The sequence below is a fragment of the Penaeus chinensis genome, chromosome 6 (assembly GCF_019202785.1).
Source record: "Penaeus chinensis breed Huanghai No. 1 chromosome 6, ASM1920278v2, whole genome shotgun sequence".
Lineage (NCBI taxonomy): Eukaryota > Metazoa > Arthropoda > Malacostraca > Decapoda > Penaeidae > Penaeus > Penaeus chinensis.
In genome coordinates, this window is record NC_061824.1 from 38,010,855 (window position 1) to 38,024,880 (window position 14,026).

Here is a 14,026-nt window from a genome sequence, read left to right on the forward strand (position 1 = left end):
AAAATCTCACAATGCAAAAACTAGATTTATTGAAAATAAGACTACAGTTTCGAAATCCACCCGAATTCCATCTGCAGACCACAAACACGTATACACACGTATACACACCGACGTATACATACACACATACTAACACACACACTTACACACAGATGTAGACACACACACACTTACACACATATATAGACACACGCACACACACACATACACACTGTTCTTCTAACCCACCCATCATACAAGTAAATGACCAGCTATCATTGTAACATTAATACACTTTTACGGGAGCACAGGAAAGCACAGACGTAGCTGTAACTGTAAATGAGAGAGGGCCGGTCTGCAGAGCATGGCACTTTTCGACGAGATCTGCGGTGTGCACAGGCAAAGCGCTCGGGGTGCCGGTGTGCACCACCAGACTTTCTGGCGGCCTGGTGTGCACCGCCGAAATCATGTTGTTTATTTCCTTGAACTCCTTTTATTACATCATTTCAACACCAAACCATAAAAATTGTGAACGTAATGCCGTTTGAGAGACTTTTGATTATTTAGATCTATTTTTGTTTACCCTACCATTGAGAATTGAAAATTTTAATTTACCAAACCACTGATCCATTAAAAAAAAGCACTTACCCAACCCATTTCTCTTTGTACCAACGAGGCATGAATAATGAACCATGTCCTATGGTCACGAATAAAATTATCGTTATACAATAACACAAATTACAGACTGCAATGAAACGTAGGATTCAATACTTCTAAATTATTTTAGATTGCGGTTGACTTCTGAGTGAGTCCTAATCACTAGGACCTCGCCCGCTTATGAACTAAGCCACGCCCAAAACCTTACCGGTGAGCAGGAGGTTTAGGACAAAAATGACTCCGGTGTGCACATGCCATGCTCTGCAGACTGGAGAGAGGGTGCGACAAAAGCTGTTTCATCTGATCAGCAAACTGGTTATATTTAAACAGAAGCACGAAAGCCGCCTGTGCTGTTTCGTTTCGTTAATGCTTCCCTATATTTGATAAAAGTAAATGAATATATGAATATATGGTAGAAAAACCCACAGTACACAAACAAGATATATTTAAAATTCCATCTTCAGGATCGTCTCATTCTTTAATATATCCAGTTTGTGCATTTTTTTTTTTTTTTTCTAACATTGTATCAACACTGTAGAGTGTTTTACCATTCACATGAATATATATACATATAAATACATACATACATATCATATTTTCATATTCATTTTTTACGCTCTGTTTGCTCCCCGGAACCCACTCCCTGATAACTCATGATAAGTGCAGGTTCTAAATGCATAATTGGTGTTTGGTTGTTACTGCAATTGTTTGTTTTAAAGGAGCGGTCATCACACGGGACTTTTAGAAAGAAAGAAAAAAAAAGAGGGGGAGGAGGAGGAGGAGGAGGAAGAAGATGATGAAGAGTAGGTGGAAAAGGAGGAGGAGGTGAAGGAAGAAGATGATGAAGAGTAGGTGGAAAAGGAGGAGGTGGAGGAGGAAGAAGATGAGGAAGAGTAGGTGGAAGAAGAGGAGGAAAAAGGGAAGGGAGAGAAGGAGGAAGAAGAGGAAAGAGAGGGAGTGGATAAGAGGTGGAGGAAAAAGGGAAGAAAGAGAAGGAGGAAGAAGAAGAAAGAGAGGAAGAGAAAAGAGACGGGAAAGAAGAGGAGAGGAAGAGAAAAGGAGAGGAGGAAAAAGGGAAGAAAGAGAAGGAGGAAGAAGAAGAAAGAGAGGAAGAGGAAGAAGAAGACGAGGAATAGGAAGAAGAGGAGAAAGAGGAGAAAAAGGAGGAGGAAAAAAGGGAGGAGGAGGAGGAAAAGAAGAAAGAAGAAGAGGGGAGGAGGGCAATAAGAAATAACAAAGATAAACTGAAACACGAAAAAGGTACATGGAGAAAAGAGAAAAGAAAAGAAAGGAGATGATAATGAAGAAGAAAAGAGGAAAAAAGGATAGGAAGAAATAAGATATAAAATAAAATGAAAAAACACAACCTCTGGATCAGTGAGGATTATACATAGACAGACAGATGAGAGAGAGAGAGAGAGAGAGAGAGAGAGAGAGAGAGAGAGAGAGAGAGAGAGAGAGAGAGACAGAATGAGAGGAATAGATAGACAGATAGAAAGAAAGAGTGAGAAAAAGAAATAGACAGATAAAAAGAGAGAGTGAGAGAGAGAGATAGACAGATAGAAAGAGAGGAGAAAAAAAAAATCAAAGAAATCTTTACAACAAAGATTCGTTACAAACTTGAAGTCAGCGGAATGACTGTACACCTCGTGTGCGAAGTATATCACTTACGTAATCATGTTAAACTGTACTCGGTCGATTATAGGCACCCACTCCCCCTTTTATGAAAATGTGGAAGTCATTATGATTCGTATGTAGCGTTTCTTTCGCGTGTACTTTTTTCCTTATTTTTTTTTCTCCTCTCTCCAAAAATATATATTCTTCAATCTCTATACATTGCCTTTACCTTAGATAATATTTTTAGAATCATCAATATAATATTTTCTTATTATCATACATTCAAACTTTATATAAATACAATTGCAATTATGTGTCTCTGTATGTATTTGTGTGTGTCTGTGTCCACGTATATAAATACATTGATATATATTTTGATTGATTAAATACATTCAGCCGCGATATACCAATAGTGTCTATGCAAAGATTTATTTGGCATATTCATGAATCATACAATTCTGAATACTTCAATATTTTGTACAGCGTTGACCAAGGTGATACAGCTCATCACAGGTAATAACCTCAGCACCTTTAGTTGGATAATAGAGGGGTCTGAACAGTCGTTGATCAGAGACCAAGATATCCAGGTTGAGAGATGGATATACGTGGATATGACAAAGGAAGGTTTGTGGATAATTTGAGGCTAATGTATCAGTAAGGAAAGGGGGTTTCTTTAAGCACAAATATAATCATGAAACCTTGGGTCTACCGTTCGTTCCTTCAGTAAGTGAAAACGTGAATCACTGTTATTCTCTGTTATGGTGTTCTGTCTGTCTAAATTGTGTTATTTGCCCGTTTTCGTTGTGTTCTATACCAGACAGTATTTCGAACGGAATCCAATGGTCTTTGGTGGTCGAAAGCAAGTCGTATCTTTTGGCGATAGAGTGAAGGCCCACAGAGGACGTGGTCGGCTCGCATGAGTTCTATGTCTTTGGTTTAGTACATACCAGTGTGAGTCCTGTAATTAGCTGTGTGGAGATTGCAGTCTTCTTCTAGTGAAGGAAAAGATTGTCAACCACAACTATGCAATACAGTGAGTTAGAGGGCAAAGGGTTACTCCACACACACACACATATATATAAACACTTATATCTTTACGAACGAAACCAGATAGCCATATATTTCGGTAAAGCAAATACAGACTAAAATCATATCTTTATTGGATTCAACAAATGAATAATCACATACAACAGATGCTCTACGTGCGTACATGTCTGTAAACAGTACTGCAATTTCTAAATACAGGTATATAATTTGGTGATATTTTTATATATAACCTCTTGTATTATTTCAGTAACATGCTCACCAACATAATCACACTCAACAACGAACACCATTCACCACAGTTTCGCTATACCGTACTCCACCGTCTCATTCTAGCCTCCCACTATACCATATCCCACCTATACCACACCACACCCTTTCACTATACCATATCTCACACTCATTATATCCGACTCTACCCTCTCACTATACTATATCCAACCTTCTCACTATACTATATCCAACCTTCTCACTATACTATATCCAACCTTCTCACTATACTATATCCAACCTTCTCACTATACCCTACCCAACCCTCTCACAATACCCTACCCAACCCTCTCACTATACCCTACCCAACCCTCTCACTATACTATACCACACCCTCCTCTCACTATACCACACCCTCCTCTCACTATACCACACCCTCCTCTCACTATACTATATCCAACCTTCTCACTATACTATATCCAACCTTCTCACTATACCCTACCCAACCCTCTCACAATACCCTACCCAACCCTCTCACTATACCCTACCCAACCCTCTCACTATACTAGACCACACCCTCCTCTCCCTATACCGCACGCCACCCTGTCACCATAGCGTCACTATACCCCACAAACCGACACAGGGACTTCCGGACTGACGAGACCCTCCACACCCAAATATAGTGCAAGACCGAAGGCAAAGGCTCCCACAACGAGGTATAGTGACCCGGCCATCACCATACCTCGTTTTTTCCAGTTGTCCGAAGCGACTTTGCGACTCGGCACGAAATCGTCGGCGACTTGTAAGAGACACATACCTGAAAAAAAATTGAGAAGTGGTCGTTTGAGAATGTGGTTCAGTGCGAGTGGTATGATAGGTAGGCTTATAAGAATGGTATGATGGTGTGGAAGGTAGGGAGATTTTGACTGATCGACTGACTGACTATTTGACAGCTTGATTAATTGATTGACTGTTTGACTGATTGATTAATTGATTGACTGTTTGACTGATTGATTAATTGATTGACTGATTAATGGATTGCGAGGTAGATAGATAGGGTAAAGAAATATATATTTAGATTGATAGAAACATAGATAGATAGATAGATAGATAGACAAACAGACAGATAGATGGACAAATATATAGACAGATAGTTGGGGGACAGACAGATAGATAGAGAGATAGAAAGACAAATTAATATACACATATATATGTATAAATTTAATTTATCTCTACACAGACATATCTCCTCATATCACATAGTCATGACGAGGCAAAGAAATTGGAAAAACAAATCATAAGCAAAGCCAATTGCCAAGAAAAAAATAGGTCATTTTTTCTATCTATCTATCTCTCTATCTCTCTATCTATCTACCTACCTGTTTATATACATACATACATTTATATGTATGACATAATCAAAGCTAATTGCTTAGAAAAATGATCGTTCTTTTCTATCCATCTATCTGTCTATCTATCTATCTACCTATTTGTTTATATACATACACCCATTTACATATATACGAGTATATACCTACCTACTTACCTGTTTATACACATACATACATTTACAAATACACGAGTATACACCTACCTACCTATCTGTTCATACACACACACACCCATAATTCCATACACACGAGTCCCTACACGATTCACAAAGTCATTCCAGACCGCAAGGAGCAAACCAACTCACCAGGAAAGACGAAGATGAACAAGGCAGCCAGAGACCCGAGGATTTTCATAACGATGCCGATGTTGGGGAGGAAGACGGCGAACAGGACGGTGAGACTCCATAACGCGGTCGCCATCAGCTGTAGGTGAAGGAAGGGGTGAGCGGGAGGGATGAATGGATGGGGAGTACATAGAGTAAAATGGAGGGAAGAGGTCGATGGGGGTGGGAAGTATGGTAGAGATAGGAGGAGGAGGAGGAGGAGGGGGAGGAGGAGAGGGGGATGTGGACGACGACGATGATGATGATGATGATGATGATAAGGAGGAGGAAGAGGAGGAGGAGGAGCAGGAGGAGGAGGAGGAGGAGGGGGGGGGGGGGGGAGGAGGCGGATATGGATGTGGATGATGATGATTAGGAGGAGGAGGAGGAGGAGGAGGAGAAGGAGGAGGAGGAAGAAGAGGAGGAGGAGGGGGATGTGGATGATGATGATGATGATGATAAGTAGAGGAGGAGGAGGAAGAGGAGGAGAATGATGATGATGACAATAATAATATTAATAACATCAACAATAATAATGATAATACCAAAAATAATCAACAACATCAGCACATTACTTCTCTACACATGGATTTAACAAATACGTCAATCCCATTTTCTCTCCGTTTTCTAACATTAGAATTCAAAAACTTATAAAGAAAAAAAAAAACATGAATTGAAATGAAATTAATTACCTTTCTCCTCGTCGGCTCCCCCTTCTCGACAACTGATTCCGGGAGCGATCGTACGCGGAGATACATGTCGTTCACAGCCTCCCTGGCGATGCAAGGAATCATAAGAAACACAGGGCATTATAAGGGAGTATAGGGGAAAGAAAGGGATCATAAGGAATATAAGGGATTATAGCAGAAAGAAAGGGATCATAAGAAACATGAGGCATAAGGGATTATGGAGGAAAGAAAAGGATCATAAGAAACATAAGGCATAAGGGATCGTGGAGGAAAGAAAAGGATCATAAAGAATATAAGGCAGAAGGGATCGTGGGGGAAACAAGAGGATCATAAGAAATACAAGGCATTATAAGGGATTATAAGGGAAGGAAAGGGATCAGGAAAAGGATCATAAAGAATATAAGGCATAAGGGATTATGGTGGAAAGAAAGGAATCATAAGGAATACGAGGCATAAGGGAAAGAGGTAAAAGATGATCATAAGGATTATAAGGCATCATATGGGTTTTTATAAGGGAAATAAAGGGATCGCAAGGAATGGAAGTCATGAGGGATTATAGGGAAGATAATTATTGGGAATCATATAACTTTATAAGCATATATAAGGTTGAAGGATTATGAGAAATATTATAGAATTATGGAATCGTACAGCATTACACAAACTGAAAAAGAAATTATAGTGAGGTACAAAAATGTAACTCACTAAAAAGATACAAATAATGTCATGGAAATACCTTGGTGCCATAAACCACAAAAAAAATAAAGTTCACAAAGAATTATTCTAAATTACTTCATACGAACAGCTACCTCATAACATAACTTTCAACACTAAAACAGAGAGACCATTAACAGAGACCATTACCCCATGTGGAGAGACCATTGCCTCATACAGAGAAACCTCATACAGAGAAACCATTACCTCATACAGAGATATCTTTAAAGGGTGCAACAAAAAATCTTACATAAAGATCCTGCAAATAGGTCATATGCTGAAGCATACCTCATACAGAAACCATATCTCATAATAAACCATTCCTCATTCAGAAACCACTACATTTAAAGACCTCATATAAAAAACAATACTTCATATAAGTAAACTATTACCTCACACAGAAACCAGTGATAAGACTCTACGAATTACTACAGAAATCACAACGTCATATAAATAGCCTATTACCTTATACAGAAACCACTAACTCACATTAATAATTAATTACCCCAAACATCGCTACGTACAGAAACTTATACCTCATACAGAAACCGCTACCTCTTGCAAAAAAGACTATTACATACAAACGGATCATTATATCATAGAAACCACAATCTGAGCAAAAAAAAAAAAAAAACACTACTTCCCTGCTGAAGAAACCACTACCATTAACTCATACAGAAATATATAGAAGTAGAAAATCACCTCATAGGGAAACCATGTTGAAGCCACAGCCACATATAGAAACCTTTCCTCATAGGGAAACCTCTACCTCATAGAAAAAAACTGTTACCACATATGAACAGATCCTTACCTCATGCAGAAACCACTACCTCCTACATAACCCAACACCTCATACTGAGAAATCACCCCCTCATACAGTGCCCTACATCTCATACAAATAAACCCTTGTCTTATGCAGAACACGTTACCTCATACAGACCCGGCCCCCAACATACAGCACTCATGACCTCATACAAGAATCCGCCTCCTAATACAAATCCCCCGGGTCTCCACATACAGCATTCACGACCTCATACAAACACCCCCTCACCTCATACAGAAGAGTAAGATCGGGTAGGTCGTCCACGACTTGACCGCCAGGAGCACCACAGCCACAAGGACCTGAGGACGTCTGGCTTCGTAGGACAGAAGGACGTCCGTGTTGACCCGAGATCCGAAGGTGAGGAAGCCGTAGTTAGCCGAGACTGTGTACACGAACAAGCACACGACGATAGCTACTGTGCAGGCCTGAGGGAAGGGGATTGTGTGGATGGCGTTAGGTGCATTGTGGGTATCGTATAGTGTGTTGTTTATACTTGGATTGTGTTTGTCTTAGGTGTCTTGTATTATTATATATTGTGTTACTTAATAGTGTGTCAATTATATATCACATTAATTATATCATAATACTTATGTCTAACATATATCATATTACTTTTACTGTACTTATATATATTGAACAATATTGTAATGTTATGTACTAATACACTGTAAATATTGCGTATACTGTACAGGTAGTCTACTGGTCATGGTAATGGTATTATTAGTGCTAACGATGTGTATTAGAAAACCACTATTGTATTTTATAACACCCTCCTTACTTAATATTTCATGATATATCGAATAAGTTATTACTGCCCGTTATTAGTTATGCCCTTCACATGTGTATTTGAAATACGTACCATATGGTAATTATGCATTTTAGAAATAATCAGTTTTTTCCTAATGAGGTTATTACCAGTTATCGGCGCTCTGATAACATGATATAACTGTCACAGATTACTAACCTTCCACACACTCTGCTCAAGTATTCTACTTCCCTTTATTAAACTTATCAACATCATCCCTTTACTTATATCAAACTTATACTTATATGTATACTTAATAGATATTTTCATATTTTTACTTATGCTACTTGTAAATACACTTCTACTTATCCTCATCCTTATACTTATACTATTTATATCCTATACTTATCTCAAACATATGTTTTATCCTCATCCTCATCCTTACACGTCTACATAAACCAATACCTATATATATCCATCCTCATTTACCATTTAATTTAATTATTTATATATATTTATATACACACACATATATATATAAATATATATATATATATATACATATATATGTGTGTGTGTGTGTGTGTGTATATACATATACATATATATAAACTGTACCGTACCTTCCACGTTGCTTTGGCTTGACTCTGCTTCACGCACGAGTAAATTGGCACGCTGCTGATGTGGCACTGGTAGCCGAAGCAGATGGCTGGCAGGACGTTAAACATCTGCAACAGGATGGGGATAAGGAGGATGTTAAGAATGGCAATTTTAAGAATGATGAGGCGAAAATGGTGGGAGTGTTTGTAATGATGATGACAATGGAGACTGTAATGATGATGATTGATATAGGAAGTGTGATGATAATGTTATCATTGTAGTTGTTCTTATTATTGTCAATATCATTACTATTATTATTCTTGCTCTCCATAATTCATAATGGTGATAAAAGCATAAAACAACAGTGGAGAAAAGTGCATTTAAGAAACCGCGTACCAATTAAATCTTACACATTCCAACATACAGTTAAAATCTTACGTACCGAAGCAAATACAGCGACATACACACATGAACATTAAAAAAACACACCTAATTTTACAGATTATACAACGACCTACACAAAACCAAAAACAAACAATAATGATAAATAAAGAAGATGAATAGATAGATAAAGAAAGGAAATAAATAAATAATAAATAAATCATAAATAAATAAAGAAAACAACAACATATCTGACTCTACCCCCCCCCCCCCCCACCCCCGGCAAAAAAAACGATAACAAATAAATAAAAAACAAACAGAATTAAATAAATAAAGAAATAAGACTAAAACAATTAACATACCTGAACCCAATCTGCCTCATAGATCTCCACCGGGCCCTTCGCATAGTCTCCAGTGTAATACTCTTCCGTTATCACCACCGTGACGTAGAATATGGTCAGGACTCCGGCGTAACTGAAGGAAAAATAAGAGAACGAAATAGGTAAATAATGAGAGACAAAAAATATACATAGAGATATATAGATAAAATAAGAGAACGAAATAGGTAATTAATGAGAAACAAAAAATATACATAGATATATATATATATATATATGAAATAAGAGGACGAAATGGGTAAATAAAGAGAGACAAAAATATACATAGAGATATGTATGAAATAAAGGCAAAGGTAAATAGTAAATCAAGAAAGACAAAAAAAAAATGTATAGAGATGTATCGATAAAATAAAGGCAAAGATAAATAGTAAATCGAGAGACAAAAAATATACATACAGATATATAGATAAAAAAAGGTAACAATGTATATATAGATAGATATATTTTTAAAAAAATTGAAATATAATAGGGATTTATTTTTATTCACGTACCATCAACCGTGCATATAAATGATCATATGAATTAGATATTTCATGCAATGGTGACGTCATTAAGCAGTCATCATCATTATTTCCATTTTTTAATCATCAATTATTATCATTATCGTCATTCATTTAATGTTTCCTTATAAAGTAATTACTCATTATAGGCACTAAAATTACCTCCATGCATTATAACTATCACCATTCGCTGTAAATATCGCTATACATATGATATATCACCAGTCACTGTAATTCTCACCATACTCATCACAACACGTATCACACTCTCCATCACTCCTGACAACCACTCACCAACACACACACACTCATCACCACTAATACTCATCACTCTCACCAAACACTTACCACCCTCACCGACACTCATCACCACCATTCACCAACACTCATCACCCTCACCACCAACATTCATCACCCTCACAACCAACACTCACACACTCATCCCCCTCACCACCACCACTCATCACCCTCTCCACCACTTACCAACACTCATCACCCTCACCAACACTCATCACCTTCACCCTCACCACCACTCATCACCTTACCTCAGAAACCTCAATGCATCCATCCTCTTCAAACAGGACGGGAAAATGAGCAAAATGGCCGAGGCTGTGAGTGTGAATTTTCTGTTCATGAACCAAATTGTACAGAAGTCATCCCCGGCGAAGGAGGCGAAGGCTGGGGGTGGGGGGTGGGGGGGGGGGGGGGGAGGGAGAGAGTTGTAGATTATAAAACATTGTGGTGCAGTTATGATGTTTTGATTATGTAGTGTGATGAGATAAAGTCATGATGAAAGGAGCAATATTGATGATGATAATAGCAATGATTGTAGCAATATTAATAGTGATAATGATGATAAAAAACTAATAGCGATAATGATAATAATAGTAGTAGTAGTAATAATAATAATAATTATTATTATTATGATAGTGATAATAATAATAATAGGTAATGATAATAATAGCTAATAATAATAAAAATGATAATAAATATAACAACAACAATAATATATTGACGATAGCAACAGTAAAAAGTCATAATCCCTGTAAACAATATACATCTCTACCACACTAACGTTGCAGTACACTGCAACGTTAGTGTGGTAGAGACTTCAATAATGGAAACTATCACGCACCGGAAACAACAGTTGCTCTTGCAAAGTCATTTTGAAAGAAGAGTTATTGGTAAGAATTGTCAAACGTCGGTAGCGATAAATTGAGTCTGGGGAAGAGAGAGAGAGAGAGAGAGAGAGAGAGAGAGAGAGAGAGAGAGAGAGAGAGAGAGAGAGAGAGAGAGAGAGAGAGAGAGAGAGAGAGAGGTGGGGGGGAGAGGGAAGTGTAGAGGAAGGGGAAGAGGAAGGGGGAGGGGGAGGAGGATAGGAGAGAGAGAGAGAGAGAGAGAGAGAGAGAGAGAGAGAGAGAGAGAGAGAGAGAGAGAGGGGGGAGAGGGAAGTGTAGAGGAAGGAGAGGGGAAGGGGGGAGGGGGAGGGGGAGGGGGAAGGAGAGAGAGAGAGAGAGAAAGATAGAGAGAGAGAAGATGAGAGAGAGAATTATTAGAAGAGAAAGAGAGTACTCACCTCTATCAAACTGGTCTCCAATAATAATCAGAAGGGTAATGCAAGTGACCATGCAGTAAGCAAAGATGCACACCGAAGCCACAACATTCCAACGACGGCCGCACATGTGTAAGATCAGCTGATTGGGTGTAAACAAAAAAAAAAACGGGTGAATGAAGGTGTCTGACTGAGATTGAGAAATGTGAATTAATTAGTTAAGGATTTATAGGTGAATTAATGGATTAATAACAGATAGGAATTAAATAGCTAGATTGGATAAGCAATAGTTACTTGAATATTAATGTGATATTGCTTTAAATACATTCACAAGCTGGCTAGACGCATATGCTACATGTTAAAACTGTTATACTTGAAACACAACAGGAAATAGACGTATATTCTTATCCATTTTATAAAAAAAATATATATATGTGCTTCCGTCCTATTATTAGCATGATTAGTTTTTAAACTTTTTTTTCTGTAACACAATTGATATTTACCTCTTTCGTTGGATATAAAAGAATACTTGGAAAATGAAGAAAAAAATATATAGAAGAAAAAAAATGTACATTTGTCCATGAATGATTCCACAATACAAGGTAATATCAACGAATACTGGGCATCAAAACATCAATGACACATCAAGAAACCATTCAATACCGTTTATACGTTTTTTTTTTGTTTTTTTTTTTTGACAATACAATTACGTACTCGCTCATTAGATACAAACCTCTTGGTATGTGTTGCATTTTCGTTCAACTGCACAGCTGGCGATAATAAGAAGGGACATCAGAGCTAAAACCGTTACAATCTGGAAGAGAAAAGAAATAATGAAAACGAAGATAAATGAATGATAGATAAGGATGAAGTAGAGGTAAATGAATAAGAAAATAAATAAATAAATCACGAAGAAATGAATAGATAGGTGTATAAATTAATATATGGAGATGAGAAGATACATATGTAAAAAAATATCTCAAAGAAATTAATATATATATATATATATATATATATATATATATATATATATATATATATGAGGGAGAGAGAGAGAGATTCTTTTGCTACTTTATTTTGCTTTTATTTTCTCTAAAGAAAAAATACATTCACTAAACTGTTATTCAGTATATCAACGTTTTGTGTACATTAGAATAATTAATCCAGTCACCTGTTATGCATATAATATTTACCTTTTATTGACATACAACTCCGCTTATAACCGTAATACCAATAGCTATAATCGTAATACCAAGAGTCACATTAACCATACACGATATATTTCTTCATACCCCCCAACTCCACGCGCAACTTTTACTTATACCACTTAATTACTTATAATACTTAATTACTTATACCACTTTAACTTCTGCCACTTTAAGTACTCTCTAAACTTATACCACTTAAGTACTATCAAAACTTACAATATGAAGCACGTTTCCTGAGATGAGGCCTCCTGCGTCATGAAACGCCCGTGGGAAGTTCAGGAGACCAGCACCTAGAGCAGCATTCATGGTTAGGAACATCGCCTTGTACCAGCTGATGCCATCTGTGGACGAGGGGAAAATTACGAACGGTTGTAGAGAGAGAATGAGAGAGAGAATGAGAGAGAGAATGAGAGAGAGAATGAGAGAGAGAATGAGAGAGAGAATGAGAGAGAGAATGAGAGAGAGAATGAGAGAGAGAATGAGAGAGAGAATGAGAGAGAGAATGAGAGAGAGAATGAGAGAGAGAATGAGAGAGAGAATGAGAGAGAGAATGAGAGAGAGAATGAGAGAGAGAATGAGAGAGAGAATGAGAGAGAGAATGAGAGAGAGAATGAGAGAGAGAATGAGAGAGAGAATGAGAGAGAGAATGAGAGAGAGAATGAGAGAGAGAATGAGAGAGAGAATGAGAGAGAGAATGAGAGAGAGAATGAGAGAGAGAATGAGAGAGAGAATGAGAGAGAGAATGAGAGAGAGAATGAGAGAGAGAATGAGAGAGAGAATGAGAGAGAGAATGAGAGAGAGAATGAGAGAGAGAATGAGAGAGAGAATGAGAGAGAGAATGAGAGAGAGAATGAGAGAGAGAATGAGAGAGAGAATGAGAGAGAGAATGAGAGAGAGAATGAGAGAGAGAATGAGAGAGAGAATGAGAGAGAGAATGAGAGAGAGAATGAGAGAGAGAATGAGAGAGAGAATGAGAGAGAGAATGAGAGAGAGAATGAGAGAGAGAATGAGAGAGAGAATGAGAGAGAGAATGAGAGAGAGAATGAGAGAGAGAATGAGAGAGAGAATGAGAGAGAGAATGAGAGAGAGAATGAGAGAGAGAATGAGAGAGAGAATGAGAGAGAGAATGAGAGAGAGAATGAGAGAGAGAATGAGAGAGAGAATGAGAGAGAGAATGAGAGAGAGAATGAGAGAGAGA

General features: G+C 37.6%; 1 protein-coding gene across 1 annotated transcript in view; it reads right to left on the minus strand.

Annotated features, from left to right (window-relative positions):
- Positions 1-265: 265 nt before the first annotated feature.
- LOC125026266 (putative sodium-coupled neutral amino acid transporter 7) overlaps positions 266-14,026 on the minus strand; it is a 15,307-nt gene continuing 1,546 nt past the window's right edge. The window contains exons 2-17 of the mRNA XM_047614570.1: positions 13,045-13,169; positions 12,354-12,434; positions 11,645-11,762; positions 10,614-10,746; positions 9,533-9,644; positions 8,813-8,917; positions 7,673-7,869; positions 5,914-5,995; positions 5,204-5,321; positions 4,143-4,324; positions 3,647-3,656; positions 3,085-3,182; positions 2,708-2,896; positions 845-936; positions 628-676; positions 266-469 (exon numbers count right to left, since the gene is read on the minus strand). Coding sequence (XP_047470526.1) covers positions 266-469; positions 628-676; positions 845-936; positions 2,708-2,896; positions 3,085-3,182; positions 3,647-3,656; positions 4,143-4,324; positions 5,204-5,321; positions 5,914-5,995; positions 7,673-7,869; positions 8,813-8,917; positions 9,533-9,644; positions 10,614-10,746; positions 11,645-11,762; positions 12,354-12,434; positions 13,045-13,169 — 1,895 coding nt within the window. The remainder of the gene's footprint in view (positions 470-627; positions 677-844; positions 937-2,707; positions 2,897-3,084; positions 3,183-3,646; positions 3,657-4,142; positions 4,325-5,203; positions 5,322-5,913; positions 5,996-7,672; positions 7,870-8,812; positions 8,918-9,532; positions 9,645-10,613; positions 10,747-11,644; positions 11,763-12,353; positions 12,435-13,044; positions 13,170-14,026) is intronic.